A 25,974-nucleotide genomic window follows, 5' to 3' on the forward strand; every position below is an offset into this window, starting at 1 on the left:
AAAGACGTGCATAACAGAGGTGAACTCAGATGAAGACGAGGGTTCTACATCGGAGAAAGAGAACAGAAGCCCTCCCCTCCCCATAAGAAACATCATTTACATTGTAATGTATCATTTTTGTCGACAAAAAACGTTTTCTCAAGATGGAGCCCATAAAAGGGAATTTTGGAAAACTATTTTTAAAAATTTATTTTTTTAATAAGGAAGCGTAGGTTTTCAAAACCTAATAAATCTGCACAAAACAAAATTTCAAAATAACATCAGTTTCAAATTATTAGTTGTTATTAATAATCACTTTCTGCTACTATAGTGTTCATACTGTATTAGTCATTTTTAATGGTTATGTTTACTGTTTTGATTTAAATAATACATATTTAGAGAAATATAGCCCCCTCCTGTTGGAGTCGAACCGTGTTATTCAGGACACAAACTAACCAACTAAGCCACTACACTATTCAGTTACTATAACAGTAAGCCTCTTGTTAAAAAGTAGCAAATGAACATGTCAAAATACTTCTAGTAGCAACTGTGTATACATGTATACAATATTGAGATTATTTTAGAGTTGTTTCAGTTGAATCTCTCAGGGATAGTTCAGATTAATGATTTTTTAAATGAAACTCACTGGTCCACATCAGACTGGCTGGTCCATGCGCCCCCATTTTTGTGTCACAAGGTCTATTTAAAGGTTACCTATAAAGATGGGGACAGTATAATCAATTTATTGAGCAACTACTAAAACACATTTTGGCAGCTGTGGATGCTCCTTAATTAGCAGCTGAACTTTAAATTACAAGACTGTTATTTTCTTAAACTTTTGGCAAGTTGCTGGAGATAAATTTTTTATTGTCATTACTGGTTCCATCCAGCAGTACATTTTTTCCTCCTTTCATACAGTACCGTGCATCAGCAAATAAACTTAAACTTCTAAATTAACTCTAATCTATTAGATTTGGCTTCAGGAAGCCATCCACAATCAAACAAATTTAAAAGGTTTTCCTACCTCAAGACAGCTTCAAGTTATAATGCAGGAAACACAACTTCTCTGCATTTACGCCATAGAGAGAGCCCTTTTTGTACTCATAAGTGTTGCCCATAACATTGAAGATGTACTAACTGGCTTGTCCTCCATCATCACAAATATCACTTTTCCTGAACAGAGAGAGCCATAAAAGCAAAAATACAAGAGCTTTTAAGCTCCTTTCAATGACATTGAATTTTTTATTTGCTCTTATGGCTTACCCAAACCAGGTCGTTGCCAGTAATGCATATGCAGAATTTTACAAGTCACCTCTGTTTTTCGTCTGAACATTTGGAATAAACAAGGGAAAAGATGGTGTAAGGCCTGTAGGGGCCACCTTTACCAGACATTCCCTCGACATCTTAAGTTGACAAATGAATCTGATTAGATGAAATTTGAGGATCTGGTAACATAAAAAAACAACATTAATCTTTGATGCCCTCATGGTAAAAGTCAAAAAAGGTCTAAGTCATTTTACATGTACATTTTTAAAAAGTTATTAAATCTGTAGTGAAATGATTTGATTTTTAGAAATACATTTTAAAAACATTATTTTTTGAAGAGTTGGTTTAGGTTTCTTGACAAAATTTAAATTTAAACAAGATAAAATAAATTAAAAAATAATAAAAGACTGACTAAAATTAAATGAAGCATTTGGCAAACATTCCCAAAAGTGAAATCTCAGTGTTTTTTTGGATGTTTGCAAAGCAGTGGTTAGCCCAAAGTATTTACAATAGTTTTTTTGTTTTTGGTGTTTATTGCATTCTGAAATGAAAGTTCATGTTTTTAACATGCTAAACAGTAGGATATATTACATATCCTTTAATACAACATTGAACTTTTGTTAAAATGTTCTACACCAGTGGTTCTAATAAACCATATAGCAAGACTCTAAACCACTCTAAAGACTTGGACCTTCATCTATTTACATAGATATCGGGAGTGCCACACACCTCAGGATCCCAGTTGGCAACCTCCCCTCCACCCCAGACAGACATGCGATCCAGTCCAACCCTCCGGAAACGACCATCTATCTGCCGCAGCCAAGTGTTATGTGGGTGTCCCCTTGGCCTGGTCCTCGGCAATGAGGATCTTGCCAGCCTGATCACCCTCAGGAACCGTGACAGATGGCCATAGTGCTGTAACTGACGCTCCGCGACAATGCAGGTGATGTTCCTCATTCGGGACTCCATGAGCTGCTCATTTGACATAAAGATAAACCGGTGGTACCCAAGGTATCTCTGAAGTAGCACAGTACGGAATTAGTCCAGTTTTAGTCTTAGGTCAGTGGATAGCATCCAGGTCTTGGAACCATAAAGCAAAATGGGGAGCACCAGGACTCTAAGGACTTGGACCTTCATCCTTTTGCAGAGATATCAAGAGTGCAACACACCCCTTTCCAGTGACCTCACAAAACTCCCATGCTCTCTCAATCCATCTACTGTCTTCATAGGAAGCGTGAATGTCACTGCCAAGGTAAGTAAACCTCTCGACAAGGTCAACACTGTCTCTGCAGACAGGCACACCGCTGATGGCTGTGTCCAAGAGGTCATTAAACGCCTGGATCTTGGTTTTTATCCAGGACACTCGCAAGCCCAGACACTCAGACTCCTTGCTCAGTCTCTCAAGAGACCTGATCAGAGCCTTCATTGACGCCACGAAGATCACTGCATCATCAGCAAAGTCAAATTCAGTGAATGTTTCTTCGCCAACAGATGCCCCACAGCTTCTGGACCTCACGACCTTGCCCAACACCCAGTCCATGCAAGCATTGAACAGAGTAGGAGGAAGAACACACCCCTGACAAACCCCAGAATCAAATGGGAAAAACACAGAGGTTCTGCCTCCACTCTGCACAGCACTCACATTGCCAGTGTACAGGCTGTGAGACATGGACGCTATCCAGTGACCTGAAATGAAGACTGGACTCCTTTGGTACTGTGTCTCTTCGGAGAATCCTTGGGTACCGCTGGTTTGTCTTTGTGTCGAATGAGCGATTGCTCACAGAGTCCCAAATGAGGCACATTACCTGCATTGTGAAGGAGAGTCAGTTATGGCACTACGGCCATGTGGCGCGATTCCCTGATGGTGATCTGGCTCGCAGAATCCTCATTTTTGAGGACTCGAGTGGCTGAACCAGGCCAACGGGAGTAACACTTGGCAGGAGGGTGGGACTGGACCGCATGTCTGCCTGGGGGGTTGCCAACCAGGATCCCAAGCTGTTTCATCGTGTGATGGGTAAGGCAATGCACTGTACCAGTGCATGCACCCTGACCTGACCTGACTTGGTTCTAATAATTTAATTATGATAATTCAAATATTTGTCATGTTTTGAAATGAAACTATATAGTATATACAGTCTGTATGCTGGGATCACTGGTGCCGTTTCCTGCTTGAGAACAGAACAACCGGTGCAATATTTTTCAAGTAAATGCCGAAAAAACATCTGCTAAAGGGAAATAAGCTGTAGTAATCTTTTGACAGGGTGATCTGGTGGACATTGAAAAAGCTAGGTGTAAATAAATTATGACTATGATGATCTTGAGTGTTTTTTTTCCTTTCTATATTTAAAACATTAAAACAGAACATAACTAAATCAAACACATAATTCAAACATAGCAAATACAACAGTATGCTTCAGAATGAATCCAAAGAAGAGACCTCACCATTTAGCCAACACCTAAAAGGAAAAACAGTTATACGAATAGAGAGCCCTGTCTAAAATAGTTCTTTATATGTGATAAAACAGCTGACAGTGTGTGAAAGTCAGAAACCGGCCCAGTGTGCTTGGTTTAAGATTTTATTAATGAGTTCTTGACCAATGAGCTGCACCAGGTGTCCATTCTCAGTCTGTTGCTTTATATGATAGTAATGGAGGTGGTGATCAGAGAAGTGTGTGAATAGTATATATTGATTGTAATAAGCAAAGTGGAGTTGAAAGAGAGGAATGCTGATTTGGAAATTAAAGCCCTTAGGGAAAATATGAAAAACAGGGTAATATTTTGAGGCAAATGAGGAGGATATATAAAGTAAATGTCTGCATGACTGTGCACCATGTTCAGAAAAAATCTTGGCAAAAATACATTTCAGTACATGGCTGTCAGAATTGGGTATGCGAAAGATGTAGAGGTATGAGTTTTGACTTGGCATCCATGACCTTCGTGTAAGGTTTGCAGGATAGTAAGTGTAAATATAGATTTCAGCACTGGAGTTGCTTTGGTGAAAGTGAGATAGTTCTGATTTTTAGGTGACATGCAATGTATAGCTGAAAGTGCAGTCATGGTAGTAATAGCAAGGGTGAGAGGAACATGGAATAAGTTCTCATTTCTAAAGGACCTTTTCTGACATAGAAGATAACCATTTAAGAATGCTGCGTGAGGAGATGTATGAAATATGGGAGTGAGATGTGGCGAATGAAAGAGGAGCAAGAAGCAAAGTTGTAAAGAAAAGAGTAGTTCACTGTAGAAGCAGTAGTTGGACAAACATGCAAATTTGTATTCTCATATTCATCTGTGGTTTCAATCTTTGGTTGACTGACAGAATTTGCAATGTATTAACAGATAAAATTTAATTCCATGAGGTAGTTTGGGCACCAAGTGAGAACCATATTGGTGCCTTAGACATAACATTTGTAAGTATGCTCCCTTGGGAGGAAGCATAATGGGAGATCCAGAATGTGCTAAAGAAATTTTAATTCCCCCAGAGAAGCTGGAGACTATTGGAGTTAGGGAAACTTCAAACCATCAAGATGGTTTGTTGCCAAAACAAATGTCACTGCTAAAAGTGTTTTGAAAATAATGTAATTTGTTGAAAAAAATACACATGGATGGGATAAATGTAAGCAATATATAAAATAAGTTTACTACTGTATATTTATTGGAGCATCTGTAATGCTCATTTTGTAATGGCTTTCTGAAATAGTTGTCCAAAGACCCTTTAGTGTTTATTTAGCTAATAAACATAATCTTAACTTGAGGTTGTTCTTCCTGAGTTAGTATTTACTTCTAGGACTTAATTTCACATGGTTCTTAAACCTTTATAAAATCAAGGAGTCTCCAATCAAATTTAAAGACTTGGCTTTAGTTAGTGCCCAGGTAGGTTGTGAAACTTGCTTTTAATCACATAGTGAATAGAAGATGAGGGAATTTGTGAGTTCAAGGTCCAATATTTTAGCTGCTACACAACGCTGCTTGCTCGAAATGAGTTTTTTTTAGAATAGAACTAACACTAAAGCCACACCATTTACGATGCATTTCAGTTTTTATATTGGAATTCATGTGGAAAACATGTATCATCGTGTGTCCAAACCAAAGAGAAACCAAAACAGGACAGTACCTATTCAATAAGGAACAGATATATTTATATGGTAGGATGAAGGTGTGTTTAGGAAGCATTCAATGAATAATCATTTATAGTTGTGAATTGTATAAATAAAAGTACAGTGGAACCTCAGTTTGCGAGCATAATTCGTTCCGGAAACGTGCTCGTTGTCCAAAGCACTCGTATATCAAAGTGAATTTCCCCATATGAAATAATGGAAACTCAGATGATTTGTTCCACAACCCAAAACTATTCATATAAAAATGATTAATACAAAATATAAAGTAAAAATTCTTAAAACAAATTAACCTGCACTTTACCTTTGAAAAGAATCATGGCTGGTGTGTGGGATTGCACCCAACGGGACGACACGCGGAAGAGCATCCCAAAGCAATCGCAGTCTCCCAGCGCTGTACCAGTTCGCAGTAAAAGCGATTCCGAAAAGATTGCGGACATGCTATAAGCACCTGCCGTCGATGGGTGATACAAGGAACATTATAAATGTGCAGGGCCCTGCCTGACTGCTGTGTCTGTGTATAAATAACCAAGCTGTTACTGTTTCAAGCTGAATAAAGCTGGTGTTGCTAAAGTACTGAGACTCAGCTTCGTGTTTTAGGGTGCAAGATGGGGACTCGCACGTCACAGCACGCACACACACACACACACACACATGAGCGCACACACAAGCGCGCGCATGCACACACACACGAGCGCGTGCATGCACGTACATATACACGTGAGCGAGCACACACACACACACACACGCGCGCACACACACAGTCACAATGCTAATGCTGTAGTAAACAGTATACGCTCGTACGGATGTTGACTATATGAGTGAGGCACGCCGACTCAGAAGGAGAATAGGAGACGATTGCCCACAATCCCGCAGCGAGAGAGAAGAACCATCAGCTCAGTTGTGATCACATGACGCTCAGCAGACAAAGCGTATACATACTACTCGTACTGCAAGACCTCACTCATTTATCAAGTCAAAATTTATTAAAAATTTTTGCTCGTCTTGCAAAACACTCGTAAACCAAGTTACTCGCAAACCGAGGTTCCACTGTATAACATTTTCAGAAAGTTTGAATGATGGCAATGTAGGTTATTTCTCTTTCCCAGAAATAGAGTACTAGTAGCCCAAAATGTTCACTCTCTCTGACAGTGAAGATCAAAGTCAATAAAAAAACAAGCACTCCCTATTATTAAGGAGACAAAATGTTTAAGTTGAGAGAGATGCATATGATGTGTAGATCTGGCTGAACAGACAAAAAAAAATGTGTTCTCCGGTCAGGTCAGGGTGGGGAGCATGCACTGGCACAGCCCATTGTTGCATCCACCAAATAATGAAACAGCTTGGGATTCTGATTGGCAACCCCCAGACAGCCATGCGGTCCACCCTCTGGAAATGACCATCTATGTGCCGCAGTCATGTGTTACGTGGATATCCCCTTGGCCTGGTCCAGCCACTCGGGTCCTCAACAATGAGGATCCTGCAAGCTGGGTCACCCTCGGGGAATCGCGCCACATGGCTGTAGTGCCATAACTGACACTCCCTCACAATGCAGGTAGTGTGCCTCATTAGGGACTCCGTGAGCTACTACTCATTCAAAACTACTCTCTCAAAGTCAAACCAATGGTACCCAAGGATTCTCTGAAGAGACAGAGTTCTGTCTGAAGATAACTTCCATTCATTGTCAAAAACTTAGTAAGATCCTTCTTCTGTTTTGTGTCTAATTGTGAAAAGATGTATTAATATTTCGCAGTTAATGAAATGCAGTAGTGGATAATGCAAGGATATAAAGAAACTGAAATTGTTTTTGGTACAATGTATGAGTTTCCTATGATGGAACACAACATAGACCTGTTTTACTTTTTATTAGGTGAGTTCCCTTCGATTTGGAAAAGATGTAGATGGAAAATGCCACAGTATGACAGCATCTTACATTCGTTCCCGGAAGCAACAAAACCCTGGAGTTCAGTTGTGCCGCTTTTACGAGGTAAGCAGTTCTGTCTTATTTTATCATTTCATGTGTTATAGTTGGTTCTGAATCTACAGCCTTTTTCATCTTTGAGGTGCCTTGTGTTTAACAATAATTTTTATTAATTTATTCTTAACATTAATAAGTACCACATTATTCTTTTTCCTTTTTGCACTTCTTTGAGTCCTCAACTATTTAAATGCTTCCAGTTTAGGATTATACTGAAATGTAATATTTTACTTTTGATTATTTGTTCATTTTTTTTTTTCATAATTCCCAAAATGTAAAATTTACACAACAATGTAGCTCTAAACCAGAGGTCAGCAACCTTTTCCATAGCACACTACGTTGCTTCTCATATTTTGCTGCTACTCTCTTGTTTGTCCCATCCTTAATTTTTTTCTACTTTGTTTCAAAGTTATGCCATACACATGTTTTTGGGCACAAAATATTTTCACAAAACAGAGTTTATACAGCTTGATCCCTTATTGCAAGAAAACCAAACTCCTTCATCTGCCTGGGTTAAAAACAATGACTGCTACTCTTGCCTGACACTGTTCACCATAATGACATAGTAGCATGTCAATTAGATAGTTTTAGCAACGGTTAATACTGCTGTTGTGTGTGTGGCTGCTCAGTGAAGAGCATACGCATACGAAATATTGCTCTTAAGCAATATTTTTTTATTTACTGATTTATTTTTTTTAACGCTATAATAAAAGTGGACTTACTTTGTTACAGTTATGTTTTATTAAGAAATATAAAATCATTTTGTAGACACGTCACTGTTAATCTTCTGGGTGCCACTGAAAATGACTTTGTATACCTGATGTTGCACGCGTACCTTAGGTTGCCAACCCCTGCTTTAAACTGTTTGTCTTTGAATGGCAAAGCAAGCTACCTCACCTGGAGAAAACTATGTCAATTGGATGAACTAATCTGCATTTTTATCAATTTATTACTTTATTACAAATATTTCATATCAGTTTAAACTATTTTAAGTATGTTCTATATAGTGTTAGTAAATAATATTTCGATTTAAAGCTCAGTAATTTTACTGATAAACTGCAAATACATGTAGATTATATTTGTGTTTTTTGTTCTGATTGCAGATTGAGTTTATGATCCATTTTGTATAATGGCAGTTTAGGCTATTTACTGCAAAATGGCTTGTCTCAGCTATAGTCTCCAAAATCAAGAGTGTAGTGCATTATAGACAATAAAAAAATATTAATTGCTATAAAATGCTAAGAATTAAGTGCCAATGCTAAAAGCAATGGCTCTCAATCTTTTTTTTTTCTTTTAAACTGAGTGCCACCACCTAAGTTGTTAACAAGCTACATGAGCCACACAATAAGTTATCAATATGTTTCCCTGAAAAGGACACCAAATATTAAGGTTACACATATAACAGAATGTATATATTGTCCCACTAATCACATCATTAATTGCTTAATAATTTATGAGATCACAATTTTAAAAAACGCTAATGAAAGAAAATCACTGAATAAAGAGAAACTAGAACAACTTTTTATAATTACTTAAAACATAACCAACTCCTCCAACCCTGCTTGTTTATTAATAAATAAAAAATATACTATACAATTTACTTGAATGGCCTTCTAAGTAAAATATTTTTTTGAAAATCGTAAATGCTTATGTTAGCAAGCTTTCTGATGCCGTCTATAGGAGATTAATTATTTATAGTCAGGATGCAAATGAGTGATGACACGGTGAAGTTTTGATTGCAGATTATTGTTCATGAACTGAGCATTAAAAATCACTTTATTTGGCACATTGCAGAGAAAGTGCAGTCACACAGAATGAGGGCTACGTGTATCTGTGTTTTGTGGCAACAAAATTAGTTACTTTGTGTACTGTTCACTTCATCTTTCAAGTTTGTGACTTTTAAGATTTAGAATGCAGTGTCTTGATTGCCATCACCCGTTCTGTTTTGTGTGTTCCATCTCCTAATTGTCTTCTGTTTGTAATTTCCTTGTCATGGTATGCATGTGAAAACACACAATTAGAAGCTCTCATGAGGCATTGTAAAATGTTCTAATAAACTGATTTGACAGACACACAATTTACAAGAGCATTAAGAGTCTTTACATATGATGCAGTATTAAACATCCACTAAACATAAATATGTAGAAGAGTAAACATTGAAAATGATTTGTAACTGCTTGTTGTTAACCTCCAACAGCTTGTCTGGGACCACAAGTTGGGAATCCCTGGCTTAAAAAAATAAAAGTTTTAAAATGTGACTGATTCATTTCTCACTACTACTGTCCCAGTGGGAGATTTAGAGATAAGTGATGGTTTGTATAATTATTACAATAACAACAACAAAAGCAACATTTATTTATATAGCACATTTTCTTTCAAGTGGTGCAGCTCAAAAGTGTTTTACAGGGTGAAGAATGAAAAGTTTTTATGGAACAAAATAAGATTAGGTAATACTAAGTAACAAAGAATAAAGTTAGATCAGATGGCCAGGAGGACAGAAAAAACAAGATCTCCACTGGGGGCTACCTAACATAAATGACCTAAGTCATCATTAGTCTTAACTAACTTTACACATTAAATAAACTTTCTGAAATATGTAGTCAGACTAAGGTCATAGGTTTTGTAATGTTCATGTATAACCATAATTTGAAAAAAAATATTCATTTTAAAAATGAATATATTTGCTGAATTCTGCAAGAATTGCAGAAATTGTTCTTATTTCAGTAGAGCCGCCTCCCTCCTGATGCATTGTGCTGCACCAGGAGCATGCACAGTATTGTGGCACCCCTACTCTGCGCCCAGAGGATTGGAAAGGTGTAAGGCAGCAATATCTGAGCAAGTAGCCGTCGTTATCTACCATATGTAATAATATGTCTGCTTTTACAGGATCACATTTAGTGGTTTGGAGAGGGGATTGCTAGGGACACTACAATACAGTATTTTAAGAATAACCCAAGAACAATTCTGATGAGAAAGGGCCATTCAGCCCAAGTACTACTGTCTGCTGTTGGTAATTGATTGGTAACTTTTCCTAAGTGTCCATGGCTCTCTGTGAGGGGGAAAAAATTCCTAACATTTGTGTGAGTGTAATCTTAACTATCTAGTGTTACCCTCCAATTCTTCTAGTTAAAAAAGTAATATTAAAGTAGTTGCTGGCACCCTACATACTAATTACCTTCACAATTTTAACAATTCTGTCATTTCTCCTCTTAAACTCTGTCTGCTTTAAGTAAAAAATTTCAACTTGTTCAATCATTCCTCGTAGCTCATGCTGCTAACTGCACACTGCTTACTCTTAGAATAAGTGTATCGGTGGATTTTCCCCAGCTTTGATATATCTTTTTGTAATTAGCAAGCAACTGACCAACTTTTCTTGTTGAGGACACCCAAGTAAGCTGTATAGCACAAAAAGAATAATCTTTGATTTGTATGAGTACAGCGTGCTTTGTAATGTAGCATTAAATATATTAGTTTTCAAAACTGCTTCAGTGCACTCAATGGATGTGGACAGTGATGAATCCACCATAACTGCAAAGTCCTTCTGAAGGTGTAGTTTCAGATTCCAGACGTGCATATCATTGTAAAATCATACTATCATACTTAATATACATTTAGCTTTTATTTGCATTAAATTTCTTTTTGACATTAAATTTGGCACAGCTCAGTTCAATTTTGAAATCTGTCCAAAACCAAAAGTTACTAATTACTTTCACTCACTCCAAAGCACAGTCCTTTTCTTATCACATTCTTAAAAACAGCCAAAGCAATTGACAACTGATATTTTGACAATTGATATTTTTCCCTGTTTCTAATTGCACTCCTTTCACCAAGGGACCTCCTCCCTATGCTCTTCTAATTGTGCTCGATTCACAAAGAGGGAAACCCCACTTCTTCATCAGGAGGTTAAAAGGGTAAAACTCCTTCCATTAACCTCCTCTCTTCTCTCTTTTCACTCTTTCATTCCAATTAGCCTCTTTCTTTCCCTTCCTTTTTCATGCCAGTTCATTCTTATAAGGCTCTGCAGGCACAGCGTCTCAATTGCACACTCCAGCAAGCCGATGAAGCAATAGAGAAAGGCTGCACCTTTACATGCAGGTGCGTCTTACCCCAATTACTCCACCAACTCCCCGCAGCTGCATGAGCACGCACACCTACAGAGAATGCGTCGGCCAATTAATTATTTATTTTTTAAAAAAACCCTCTTTTCTGAGCCACTGACCCACTGTACCATAGACCAGTCTCTCAAAGGTCTTATGATGTGAGATGTAATTGCCACTGGTCTGTAGTCATCAGGTGAAGATATGAAGGTGTTGAAGGTGAGTTGCAATCATGGGTAAGACTAAGAAACTTTCACAAAAGCTGCAAGAGGAAATTATTTCATTGTACCTGAAGGTTGTTTATAAGATCTCCCAAAAATTGAACATTCCAGGAGACACCATTGGGAGTATTATAAGGAATCTTTAAACCAATATGGCACATATGCAGACCTGCCTGGCTGAAGGAGAGACCCCAAAATTTCATCAAGCGCCCAGGACAACTAAGAAAAACCTCTGTGTTAACTTCAAAACACCTACAGGATGACCTGATGAAGGCTGGGACAAGTGCCTCAGTGACAACTATAATACGAGCACTGAATAAACAAGGACTTCATGACTGCACTACAAGATGCACTCTTGACCACAAAGAATATCAAAGTTTGACTAGAACATGCCCCGAGAAATATGAATAGACCTGCAGAGTTTTTGGGAAAAGTTCTATGGACTGATGAAACTGAACTGGAACTGTTTGGACACATGGACCAGCAGTATGTCTGGCGTGAGAAAGGCCAGGCTTATGACCACAAGATTACCATCCCCAAATTCAAGCATAGCAGTGGGTCATTGGTGATGTGTGGATGTTTTTCTGCTGCAGGAACTGGCAATCTTGACTGTGTTACTGGCATCATGGATTCCAATAAATACCTGGCCATTTTAAAGAGGAAGTGATGCCTTCTATTCAGAAATTGAATCTTGATGACCATTGGACATTCCAGCAAGACAATGATCTCAAGCACAACTCCAGGTTAACCAAAGCTTGGTTGAGAAATAGATCCTGGAATCTCCTGGAGAGGCCTTCTCAGTCCCCAGATTTATATCCCATTGAAAATCTTTGGTGAGATTTTAAAGAAGGCAGTTCCAGCACAGAAGCCATCAAATATCAATGAGCTGGAGACTTTTACACATGAAGAATGGGAAAGGTTCCAACACATAAGTGTAAGAAGCCTGTTAGTACATGCCAAAAATGCTTATTAGAAGTTATTAAGGCTAAAGGATGCTCCACAAAGTACTGAAGCTCAGGGTTGAATAATAGTGTACATGCACATTCATGAAAAGAGTTACATTTTTCAACTGAACTCAAACTTAAGTCAATTTATGTTCTTAAAATAGCTCAAAAATGTGTCAATAAATATTTTTTGTTGTTTAATGTGGCTTTTTTCATATATTTTCATTAACCTCAATTCATATCATTATAATGTCTTTTGAGGTGAGCGGATTGAATATTTCTGATTGCAGCTATAATATACAGTATACATAATTCATTGCCTAAACTTATTTTTGTGTGATTCCTTGTGAGATCAGACTGTATATTTGTAGTAGGATTGTAAACTAATATTTATGATTACATTTTTAAAATATAGATTAGATACATTGTTTGAATTTTAAAGTTCTGGGGGCAACATATACGTTGTCATGAGTTTACGTATTGCTAAACCATTCACCTGCTGTTTTCAACAGTTTACAGTTCTTTATAACTAAAAACATGTATTTTTTATTTTTAAACACTTTAACTTTTTTCCTTTGTTTCTGGAGTTTCCTTATAGCTCAGTATAGCTTTACACTTTACACATCGAATTTTAGACGGCCAGGTCAAAAGTGAAGAAAACCATGTGACAGACAAATATGACCAGTGGTTTCAGCTGAAGTTTCTTTAGTGAAAAATTGTTTATGTTCTCTGTGTGTGATACGTAGAGAGAGACACCATCCAGTAACACTTTTTTAAATTTTTCTTAAGTGATGTGTTGTGATACTGTATAATCTGTTGATGCAGATTGTTTTTATTTCATCTCCAACAAGCAAACAAAATTCTGTCACAACCCTTTTTCTAAACCAGGGATCGTGACTCACGGTCCCGCAGGGTCACAGTGTCTGCCGGTTTTCACTTCACTTGGTTTTTTTAATTAGAACCTATTTATTTGCTGCTAAGGAAATGTGTTTTTTTGTACTTAATCTTAGTTAATTAAGAACCCTTTATTCCCTTTTTTTAGTTTTAGGCAGCTGCGTTTATGTTTTAATTGTTTTCCATTTCCTTATACACCCAAGGTTAATAATGAAATGTTAATAGCAAAGAAACCACCAACTCTCCACCTAAATTTAACTCCATTTACAATGGTGAATGTGCATCATCAAATATACAGTATGTATTAATAAAATGTTTAGAAATAAACAAAAGTGAAAAGGGGAGGATCATGAAGTGCAAATCTGTTCTGTGCAACAAAACATATGGATAATGTTTTCAGAAAAGGAAATGTAATTAAAATGTTTGTCGGGTGAAAGAAAGCATTAACCAGCAATATAGTTAAATACCAAGTTTTATTATCAGCAAGTACAGTCTTCTAATTAAGAGTCTGCTTTAAACAAAAAATCTTCAGCCACTGTGGCTCTTCAGGACTGTGGTGTATTATTATGTGTAATTATGTGTATAGGGTGTGACGGATGGCTGGAGCCCATGCCTGGCCGGTACGCCCCTTCACCACATATACCAGGGGGACAAGGGTGGGAAACTCAGTATCTCCCCCTGGACGCTAGATGGCAGCCTCCCTGGGTTGCAGTGGTGCCTCAGACTCCCCCAGGGATTCAAGGGGGTTGGAGTTTTGTACAGCCCTGTTGGGTTCTGCAGGTGCCGCCAGGGGGTGCTGCAACAGGGTTGCTGGCTCACTTTATTGGGTACCCGGAAGTGCTCCAGGTGCTTGATTGCCGATATCCGGCTGCACTTCCGGGTGTGACGAATATGCTGCCCACACGGGCTCAGGAGTCCCAGGTACAGCACCCCCTGGCGGTGCCCGCGGGACCCAACAGGGCTGCACACAACTCCAATTCCCATGGAGCACTGCGGGAAACCGAGGCACCGCTCCAACCCAGGGGGGTGGCCATCTAGCGTCCAGGGGGAGGTATTGCACTGTCCAGGGCTGCTGCCCCTGAATATAGTGAGCAGGGGCGTCCCGGCTGGGCATGGACCCCGGCCCCCTGCCACATTGCCCCTCTCTCAGCTGAGCCCCATCAGGCTTAGTGGCACATCCCGCGAGGGCTGGTCTCCATGATGGGGAGACAGCATCCTCAGTACCACGGCTCCGCCCAGTGGAAACAAAAGCAAGAGGTCTGGGGGTGTTGCCCCGATGTCCACGCCAATTGGACGTCCCCTCAAGACAAGACCGCCAGACGTGACCACAGCGGCCGCAGTTATAGCAACACCGCTCCCCTTTACTCCGAACCCTGCGGGATCGGAAGCAGGAAGGGAATTCCTGTCCCGATGTCCGCCCAGCTGAGGGATTGTGGCATTTCTGCCTCTTCACAGCGCAGCCCTCCACTGTCTTCGAGCAGACAGGCTCATGTGTACTGTCAGGAGTCCCCGTCTTCTTTTCCCGGATCCTCCACCTGCTCTGGGATGCACCGACGGTCTGGGTCCCCTTTTGGGAAGAAGAGGGACCCCGTGCCATCTGCACCCCTTTGGACCCTTGTGGGACTGGTGCCGGCAGTTGAGACAAGGCTGTTTGGCAGCTGATGTCTATCAGCTGCCTCCCTGCACTCTCCTCTGCCGCGCTGTCAATCATCACGTCTGCATCTCTTGTAGGAGGCGGAGCTGCTTGTCAAGCAGAACTGACCAATACTGCCGCCGTTGCGCTCCACCCTCACCTTACTTCTAAGGCACAGGCCTCACTTACCTGTACCGCCGCATCGGTCAGACTGGAGGAACCAGCCCCGCACCGCTTCAACCACTCTTGAATGACTCCTAACGGCGCGCTGAGCTTCTTCTCCAGCCCTTCCTTCGCTTCCTGCAGGGCCTGAAAAACCTGGAAAAGGGACTGCAGGGGTAGGACAACTCCCTCCAACCCCCATGAAGCCCAGGGGAGTCCGAGGCACCGCTGCAACCCAGGGAGGCTGCCATCTAGCGTCCAGGGGGAGATACTGGGTTTCCCACCCTTGTCCCCCTGGTATATGTGGTGAAGGCCCCGGCCATCCGTCACAAGGGCAAGACACAGGCTCAGTGAAAGCAATGCTGCCTTTCAGTAAGAGAACCAGGGTTCACATCCCTGGTGCTCCCTATTTGAAGTTTATGCATTCTCCCCTTGTCTTTGTGAGTTTCTTCCAGGTGCTCCAGTTTTCTCCAATAGTCCAAAGACATGCAGTTTAGGTGAACTGGCGTTGCTAAATTGGCTGTGCTGTGTGTTTGCTTGTGAATGTATTCTACTTGTGAATAAATGGCTCCCTGTCTAGGAATTGTTCCTGCCTTGTGCTGAATGCTTTCTGGGATTGGATCCAGTTTTTTCTGTGACCTTGCTCTGGATAAGTGTTTTTAGAATATGAATAGATGGACTGATTAAGTTAATATTTCATTAAAACAATATTCCTAGCTTTTTCTTTAACAAGTCTTTATTTCTCCCATTAGGAGTTTGAAGCACTGGGTCGGCAAGTTCCACTTACTGCTGGTATCTTCAACCTTGATGATCTCAAAGCTTTTGGCAGGCAAAAAGGCTGGTGTCCCTATTTTTTGGCTCGATATTCGGTAAGAGAAAACTAAACAGGTTGGTGTTGTAAGCTTCCATGCAATTACCAGGTATTTATACAGACAATACTGTGTAATAAATACCAGAACTATTTGAAAAAGGAGTTGGATCTTTAGGCTGCTGCCATATGCATACTACTTCCTCTTGTATATGACAGTCCATTCAGTCTTCCAGAAATGACTTTATGGTCAGTTATACACTATTGCTCAAAAGTTTTAGAACACTTCAGTTTTTCCATTTTTTCTTCAAATTTAATCAGTTGAAATGCAATGAGCGACCTAAAATGGTGAAAAGGTAAGCAGTAAACTGCCAGAGGTTTAAATTTAAAGATTAATTTAGCAAAAACTAAACAAAAGGAAATATCAGAATATTACAAATGGGCATTCTTCAGGGAGAAACTCATAGATTACAATCTAAAGATGTTCTGCAGCAATTAAAGTAACTTAAGCCTTGCAAGTTGAAGCAAACAATTTGTACAACTTTCCTTACTTCTGTTGATTACTTAAAAACCCTCTGTCTGTCTTAAAGTAGAGCTGGAACAGACTGTGTTACAACACCCTCTGAAGTACTACTTGGACAATATTCCATTGATAATGGCAAGAAAATGGCAATTAACAAATGAAATGAGTGGAGCATTATTACACTTAGAAGTGTAGGCCTCTCATTTAGAGAAATTACAAAAAAGAATCAAAGTATCAGAGAGTATGGTGTCCTACACAATACAAAGGCAATTGGAAACTGGAAGAAACTCTGATAGGAAGATATCTGGCAGACCCAAAGTCACAACCCAATCAGAAGACATGTTTCTAAGGGTCACCAGCTTGCGTGATAGGCACCTCACAGCACCACCGCTTCGAGGACAGCCTAACAGTGGTCAGAAAAAGGAAGTCTCAGTTTATACTGTGAATAACTTTCATTTTTAAGTTCATTATTTTTTACAATCTTTTCTGATTCCATTTGGTTTTGACATTGCAGAGTTTGTGCCACAGTTTCCATGGAATTCTTTTCCATGATGTGCTGGTTTGTGCTTATGATGTGCTTATGACATTATCTGGTGCACCGGTATAAAAGTCCTCCAAAGAGTCATTTCTTATCTGAGATAGGACTAAATATAGTGAATTTACTTTAGATAACTTTGGTTGCTGACTTCTTGGGACAACTTCTGCCTTTTGACTTTGATTTTCAGTTTGCAACTTGGCTCTGATGATTCTTTCTTTAGACTTTTGGTTTTGACATTGCTCTTTTTACTCCATTCTCTCTCCTGATCCTCTCTCTCTATTTTGACCCGACTGCCAGGTTTATGGTCAATACACATGCGCTGTAGCAGAACATATATTTGCTTTTCTGATTCTAATAATCCACAGTATATGTTTTTTGTTAACAAGTAATTATTAAGTATAGGTGAAAATTAACAGTGTTAACAACAATGTCGGTGTATAACTACAGTTTATATTGTATATAGAATTGGGTTGTTCAGCTTCCAGCAATTTTGCAGTTAGTCACTGATTTGAATATGAAGTACAGTGATTAACATTTTGATACAGCTGAATTTTTTTTTTTGCATCACTATTGAAAACATTTTTTCAGTAATCATACTGTTTATGGACTTTATATTAGTTTCCATTTAATATAAATCAGATGAAAAGTAATATGGTCTTTATTTTACAATTATTTATAATAGGAAAATTTCAAAATGTCTATAGGATCATGAAAAAGTATATTGTTTTTATGGCTGAAGTGATTTAAGATGTCAAGGAGGAAATAAAAGTATGATGTAATTTAATGAAACACATAAATTTTGTAGGTAACCAGGTGGTGGACTGTAAACAAGAAATAAAATGACTGATAAGCACAATCATTACTGCAGGTAATATACATGAAGAGCAAGGTGAACTAGAAAGTAGAATGCAACTGTAGTAGTACTTTGATTTTTATTAAGATTAAATTTATTATCATTACATTTCAGTTCTTATAAGTACTACAGGCTTATGCTGCTGAATTAAAGAATATTATTTGATACCTATGTGCCATATCTGAGCACGTTTGATTTCCTTTTCATATTTAATATACAGTGCATATAATTTTCATATAAATGCCTAGAGTGAAGATTCATATTAATTCGCACTCAGTTAATTGATGCTACTTTTCTTAATTTTTTGGAGTAATGGCTGATAGTGATGCATCACAATGATTAACTCTAGAGGAGACTAAATGATACTTTTTAAAATGTGTAAGTTATGTGCCAGTAACTACTTATTTTCTTAGAATTACCTCTGTAATGTGCAAGCTACACAAGCTAACAGAATAAGAAATAAATATACTGCATCAGCACTCCAGGATCTCATATTGAGCTTTTTTTATACATTTACATTTAATTGCTTGCAGATGCTTTTCTCCTAAGTGACTTACAAATGAGGTAAACAATCGAGTAACATTATGCTAGGGCCTGTTCAGCAAGTGTAATAGGACAGGTAACAAGTTTTTTTTTCCTTGTACTTTTCAATTAGATATCCACAGAACAGATGGGTCTTGAATCACTTCTTAAATACTTTGAGGGAGTCAGCAGTATAGATGGAGGTGGGGGAAGAGACTCCCGGTGGGACCCAGTAGTGCGGGGCCAACCAGCACCGTCACAGACATGCAGAGACTCTAGCCAATACTGCATTGTCCTCTGGGTGGAAAACAGGTACAGCTGAGCATCATCAGCATAGCAGTGATGACAGAACCCATGTGACTGGATGATGGAGCCCAGCGGTAGTGTACAAAGAAAAGAGTAAAGGACCCAGCACCAATCCTTGGGGTACACCAGCACATGACTGGTATGCCTTTGACAACTCCCCTCACCAGGACACACTGTAGGATCTGCCTGAAATGTAGGACTCAAACCATCTGTGAGCAGTCCTAGTGATGCCAAGGTCAGAAAGGGTAGCAAGAAGGATGTCATGATTGACTGGAGCAAAGGCAGAAGAGAGATCTACCAGAATCAGGACTGATGACATGTTGGTAGCTCTATCATGGCGTAACTGGTCGACTACAGTCAGTAGAGCTGGCTCAGTGAAGTGGTTCCTCTTGAAGCTGGACTGGTCGGTATCAAGCAATTCATTCCGTACAAGGAGGGAAGAGATCAGGGGCCTCATGTATAAAGGATGTGTACGAAAAAAAATGTTGTGCACGGCCATTTCCACGCTCACTTTCACATGTATAAAAACCAAACTTAGCGTAAAGCCACGCACATTTTCACGACAGCCTTACATCATACATTCACACTTTTCTGCTTGGTTTTGCAAACTGGTGGCACCCAGCGTCAAAGCAGTTTCTGTGTTGTTTCCCTTTCTTTTTCATATTTGCATCCATGATGCAGGTGTTATCAAATACATTGATTGCACATAGTTTGCAAATTTAATTCACTTGATTGTAATCATTCTGTAACAATAATAGTTCACAGAATGGCCAAACTATTTCAACTACCACGGCTGCTGTAGCATTGTCAGAAGGCATCGCAAATATAAGAATTAGAAGAGAGCACATATTTATAGATGATGGTGACTGGCTTCTAAGTCGATTTCGATTTCCAAGAGCTATCCTCTTGGAACTGTGTGCTGAACTGGCATCAGCTTTACAAAGGCAGACTTTGAGGAGCCTATAAAAACAGTAACTCTGCACAGTCACAGGTGCTTTTTCCAACTAGAGTGGCAAAAGGCAAGCAGTCCTTTTAAGGATAGCAAGTGACCTCAAAGAGCCATGTAAAGAGCATAGAATCTTGGTGCTTGGTGCTGGTGCTACACTATAAAGGCATCTTCAGAGAATGAATTTGCTTATGTAAATAGAAGGCATTTCCACTCTGTTGATGTGCTGCTCTATAGTCCACAGAAAGTTTGTTGCATTGTGCAAGCGTGTAGCATGCTGCATAGTGTAACTCATAATAGTGGCTTCGCTGATGTGGTACGATGAACCTAACCCACCAAATGATTAGGCAAACTTTGTTTGAATGAAATTATCAGAGTGTAAAAACAGGTAATCATATGCAACATTTATTTTTTAATCAGTTCATTTAATTTGTGGTCAATATCACATAGTACAGCCCTTATATTCCTTAGTTTATTGGCCACATCTGTTACAGCATCCACTTTTGTATTTTGTGACTCCAGAACAGCCAGCACACAGTCAGATGGTCGCCCAGCAGTTTCCAAGGCAGAGATGTGTGTGCAGCCAGTGCCCGAAGATGTACTGGGCACAGCTGCACCTAGTGTTGCACCCTTGGCATGGGGGGTCAGCTTTTGTAATATTGTCTGAAACGGAATACTTGCTTGTCACGTCGACTTTGATATCTGCACACTTCTTTTTTTTATATTGGACACAGAGTGACTTTCTGAACTTGAATTTTAGAGTGTCTCCTCTGCACTATAACTCCATCAACTACCTTTTGTTGATTACATGACTGCCTAAGCCAACAGTAGTACATTTTTCCTTGCCTCCACTTCACATTTTGTTTAAATTCTTCTTTGTTCCATGTACTTTTGTGATTGTCTTTTAACAAAACATTAAACGGAAGTGGCTATTTATATTGATTTGCATATTTAAATATGCAAAATTCTTGGGCGAGTCAGATGGGGCTGTAGGTGTGTGCATGTATGTTTAATTTCACATTCATTGGGATTTACAAATAGGAAGTGTGTGGAACTTGGTGTATGCAGTTTTATGTATCTGGGTTTTTTTGTGCGCATGCACATTTCCAGTTTTGTCCTTACACCATGTTTTATAGTGTTAATTTTACACACAGCGTTATACATGAGGCCCCTGGTTAGAAACAGCATTTTCAAATGTTTTGAAAAGTAAGGGCAAGAGAGGGACAGACCTGTATTTGTTAACGTGGGATGGTTCGAGTGTTGGTTGTTGAGAAGTGTGGTTATCAGAGTGTGTTTGAAGATGTTAGGGAATGTTTCTGAACTGAGAGGGGTATTAATGATGTGTGTAACTGTAGGAATGAGTGAGGGTGAGATGGTCTGAAGGAGATGTGAGCAAATAGGATTGAGTGGACAGGTAGTGGGGTGAGTGGAGAAAAGGTTGGAAACATCAGTGGCAGACAATGGAGAGAATGTGGAGAATGTTGGGTGTTGTTTGGAAGGAGGTATAATGGGTGATAGCAAGGGTGAGAACTGAATGCTGATGGCAGCCACCCTGTCCTGGAAAAAGGTGGTAAAGTCTTCAGCAGACAAAGAGGTGGGGGCAGGAGGAGGAGGAGGGTTAAGAAGGGAAGGGAAAACAGAGAGAATAAGTCAATAGTGCTGTTAGTTCTAGTCTGGTAGAACATTTACTTAGCATTGATGGTGGCAGAAGAAAAGGATGCAAGAAGAGACCGATACTTAGCCACGTCTGTCTGAGCTTTGGCTTTCCTCCATTTCCTTTCGGCTGACCTGAGCTAGGTCTGTTGATTGTGGAGTGGAATGCTTTCCAGGGACAGGAGAGTCTTTCGCGTGCAAGCCTGGAAGAGAGAGGATAAACATTGTTAACACAGGAAGACGGAATCGAGCATAGGGTGTTTGTGGCAGTGTTGATGTCAAGAGAGTAGAAGTAGTCAAGAGAGTAGAAGTGGTCAGGAGGGAGGAAAGCAGAGGAGACTATGGGCAAGAAATGGGTGGGAGAGAGAGTGGGGGTATCGACAGAAGGATACAGCAGAGTGAGGAGAAGAGTAAAGCACCAGAGAGAACTGAATGAAAAAGTGGTCAGGTGTGTAGAAGAGTAACAGTTGCATTAGTGAGAGTGCAGTTGCATGACAGAACAAGGTCAAGCAGATTGCCGGCCTTGTGAGTGGGTGGGGCATGTAGCTGTGAATGAGGAAAGAAGAGTGAGGAAGTCAGTAGCAAGAAGGCTGTCCAGGTAGGTCCCCAAGATTTAGACGTGGAAGAGAGCAGTCTGTCCAGCTCATCAAGGAAAATCCCAAGCAAACCTATAGGATGATAAACAACAATAATGGTTATGTTAATTGGAGAGGAGACAGTAGTAGCATGGAATTTCATACATTACAGAAGGATATTCTATTAACTTTGGACTCAGGATCTTCTGCAATTATAGTCTTACTGGATCTCAGTGCGGCATTTGACACAGTGGACCATGGGGTTCTGTTAGAATGGCTTGAGGATGTAGTAGGCATTCAAGGCTGTGCATAGAAATGGTTCAAGTCCTACCTCAAAAGTAGATCTATGTCTGTTAACATAGGCTGGAGTTTCTCTCAGCCAGCTCCTCTCACACAAGGCGTCCCACAAGGTTCTATCCTGGCTCCCCTTTTATTTTCCCTTTATCTGCTCCCCTTGAAGGCCATTTTTTACAAACATGATGTCGTGTAGGATTGTTATGCTGATGATACGCAGCTGTATCTCAAAGTTAGTTCTGACATCACTTCATCTGTAAAAAAGTTTTTGAAATGCTTTGAGAACATTAAATATTGGATGGCACAAATTTTCTTACAGTTAAATGAAAATAAAACAGAGGTCATTATTTTTGGTCCTACCATATCTGCATTTGAAATTGGCACTCAGTTAGGCTCCTTGGCAGCAATGATTCATAATGATGTCAGGAACCTAGGTACATCTTCGAGTCATCATTAAGTTGTGAAAAACAAATCTCCATGGTAGTAAAGTCCAGTTTTTACCAACTGAAGCAAATTTCTAAACTAAAATCCTTTGTATCACAAAAGGACTAGGAAACAGTCATTCATGCCTTTATTACATCTCACTTAGATTATTGTAATTCTTTATATGTGGGTCTACCAAAATCTGCTCTGTTGCGCCTTCAGCTGGTACAAAACGCTGCAGCTAGATTCTTAATTGAGTCAAGAAAAAAGTATCACGTCTCCCCCATTTAAGCCTCTCTTCACTGGCTACCAGTGAGGTGTCACATTGATTTTAAAATCTTGTTGTTTGTTTTTAAAGCCTTTCATGGTCTCGCTCCAAAATATATCTGGGTCCTCCTTCACCACTATGTGGCACCAAGAACACTGAGGTCATCTGGACAACTTCTCCTTGTAGTGCCAAGGTCTCGGCTGAAGTCGAGGGGAGACTGAGCTTTCTAAATTGTTGTTCCTAACCTTTAACTTGCCTTTTCACATCAGGTCTTCATCCTCTATCAAGGTTTTTAAAAGGCGGCTTAAGAGTTACTTGTTTTCTTCTTCTTTTCACTGTGTATACTGGGATTGTGGTGGGTGTTATAAATGGTTATCTTATTGATCTGCTTCTGTATGATTGTATGCATTGTGTTTACTCTGTTACTTTGTACATCACTTTGGTGCAACCTCTGTTGTTTTAAATGTGTTTTATCAATAAATAATCCTAATCTAATCTACCCAGAGGGGTGGATTTCCAGCACTTCAGTGTAAGAATACCTGTACCCCCCTCCGCCATACAAGTGGAGCGGGACTGGGAGAAGTTGAAGGCAGATGAAAGGACTGTGGTGTCACTGTATTTTCTGGCTGAATCCATGTCTCTGTCAGAGCCAGAATTTGGAGATTCCTTTGGGTGGCGAAAGCTGGAATAAAGCCTACTTTGTTGACTGCAGACTGCAGTTCCATAAGCCAAAGGAGAAGAGGTTGTCTGAAGTGGGGTGATGTAGCGGACGAAGGTTGTCAGGGTTTCTCCTGTTAAAGGGGCGAGAGCAATGTCCTGTGTTAAGGATAGGTATGAATTGTTGACACATGCTTAAGATATTGAAAGGAAAGAAAAAAGGTACTTTAGTCAGGTGGGAGTGTCTGTTGCCTTGTCCAGTGTCCTTGCTCAGTGGACTCGCACAAGTAGACTCATGGTCTTACTGGTCTTTACATGAGTAGGTCTTCACACAAGGAAGCCTGCCACTTGTGCTGATGCTTGTACCAACAGCATCATGTTTCCTTAAGCAGTGAGCTCAGCTGCCAGTGACCAAGCATTCAGTAAGACCCTGCAAGGGAGCGGCACTTGTTAAACAGGACGAAACTAGGTAGTAAGCCGGCAACAAAGAAAGACGCAGGTCGATTTGTTACAATTAATGGAAAAAGAGAAGCAAAAAATCAATTTAGTAACACTAAAATCACTACATGAAGAGAACAATAAATTAAACACTAGTACAATCACTCAAAGAAACCCAAACTTGAATACAGTTAACTCTTCCGAAACAGACACCTAGGAACCTAGAAGTTACTTATTTTTTATTTGTGTGAACTTGTATTAATAAGTTTAAATCAACTGAGCCACCTGATAATCAATTAAGTCTTATGAAAGATGAGAAATGCAAAAGAATAAAATCTCAATAAAGTGTATGTTTTTAAGAGTGCTTAATGTGAAATAATGTGAAGTTTATAAATGCTATTTACTTGTTATTTATCTGCAGATTCTTCATGCCAATATTGTGATTTACAGCTACCATTACCTGTTGGACCCCAAAATTGCTGACCTTGTGTCCAAAGAGCTGGCAAAAAAGTCAGTTATCGTATTTGATGAGGCCCACAATATTGGTAATTAAAGCCCCTTTTATAAATTTTGCACCCACATTTATAGTATGAGATTCTCTTTTTTTCTATCAGTTTCATAATCTTTTGCATGTAGGCTGAGCAGTATATATTAAATCACAAACACGTACTTTCCTTTAAACTGTATTAGTTACATGTCTTATTTTAAAACGTGGTTTGCTTGCTGTCCAAAAATAAATAGATTTATTTATGTTCTTTAGTTCTGGTGGGGTTGCTTCATAAATACATGAATTTGCAGATATTTTTTTTTATTAAAATGCAGGTCATTTTAAAAGGATGTTTAACAGCATTTTTGTTATTTATAGATGCTACTGAATGCTTTAACCTTTTATTGCTTATTCTTTTCCAGATAATGTGTGTATTGATTCAATGAGTGTAAATATAACCAGAAGGACTCTGGATCGCACCCAAAGTAACATAGACACTTTGCAGAGTACCATTCAAAAGTATGACCATTAGTCTTTTTATTAAATTTTTACTCCTTTTACCTTTTATTTATTTATCATCTCTTTTATAGGAGTTCCTTTGATATCATTAATTAAAAACAAAGTGCATAAATGTTCTTATTGGTTTACTTTTATAATGGAAATATGGAACATCTGTTTTGTCATGTAAAAGTGTTAACAAAATGTACTTTATCCTCTAAGGTTCTTTTTATAATACTGGAAATGTTTAAATTAGTAGCCTTGATTTACATGTGCACCCCACAATACTTTCCTATTTGACATACACTCCTCACTCATTCTCATCACAGACAGCAATGGCCGAGCCTAGCTAATTTGGCTTTGATGTCTCAGCAATTGCAGAGGGTGGCTACCTCAGTTTTAATACCTTAGCCAGGGCCAGAAGTCATCCTGCTTATGAAAAGATTACATTTTTAAACCACTTTAGCAAAGGCCAACAACACCACAAAAGCAACAATTCTGCTGGGACACTAGTATCCTTCAGCCCCCAGATGCTACCTTTGAAAGGGCTGAACAAACAATGAATCACTTCTAAGAGATACAGTCAGGTCCATAAATATTTGGACAGAGACTACTTTTTTCTAATTTTGGTACTGTACATTACCACAATGAATTTTAAATGAAACAACTCAGATGCAGTTGTAGTGCAGACTTTCAGCTTTAATTCAGTGGGGTGAACAAAACGATTGCATAAAAATGTGAGGCAACTAAAGCATTTTTTGAACACAATCCCTTCATTTCAGGGGCTCAAAAGTAATTGGACAATTGACTCAAAGGCTATTTCATGGGCAGGTGTGGGCAAGTCCGTCGTTATGTCATTATCAATTAAACAGATAAAAGGCCTGGAGTTGATTTGAGGT

At 39.3% G+C, this 25,974-nt stretch overlaps 1 protein-coding gene across 1 annotated transcript in view; it reads left to right on the top strand.

Annotated features, from left to right (window-relative positions):
* Positions 1 to 25,974, top strand: part of ercc2 (excision repair cross-complementation group 2) — a 113,741-nt gene that overhangs the window by 22,818 nt on the left and 64,949 nt on the right. The window contains exons 6-9 of the mRNA XM_028804993.2: positions 7,228 to 7,344; positions 16,039 to 16,155; positions 24,512 to 24,635; positions 25,000 to 25,096. Coding sequence (XP_028660826.1) covers positions 7,228 to 7,344; positions 16,039 to 16,155; positions 24,512 to 24,635; positions 25,000 to 25,096 — 455 coding nt within the window. The remainder of the gene's footprint in view (positions 1 to 7,227; positions 7,345 to 16,038; positions 16,156 to 24,511; positions 24,636 to 24,999; positions 25,097 to 25,974) is intronic.

This window comes from Erpetoichthys calabaricus, chromosome 1 (assembly GCF_900747795.2).
Source record: "Erpetoichthys calabaricus chromosome 1, fErpCal1.3, whole genome shotgun sequence".
In the NCBI taxonomy this organism is placed as follows: Eukaryota; Metazoa; Chordata; class Cladistia; order Polypteriformes; family Polypteridae; genus Erpetoichthys; species Erpetoichthys calabaricus.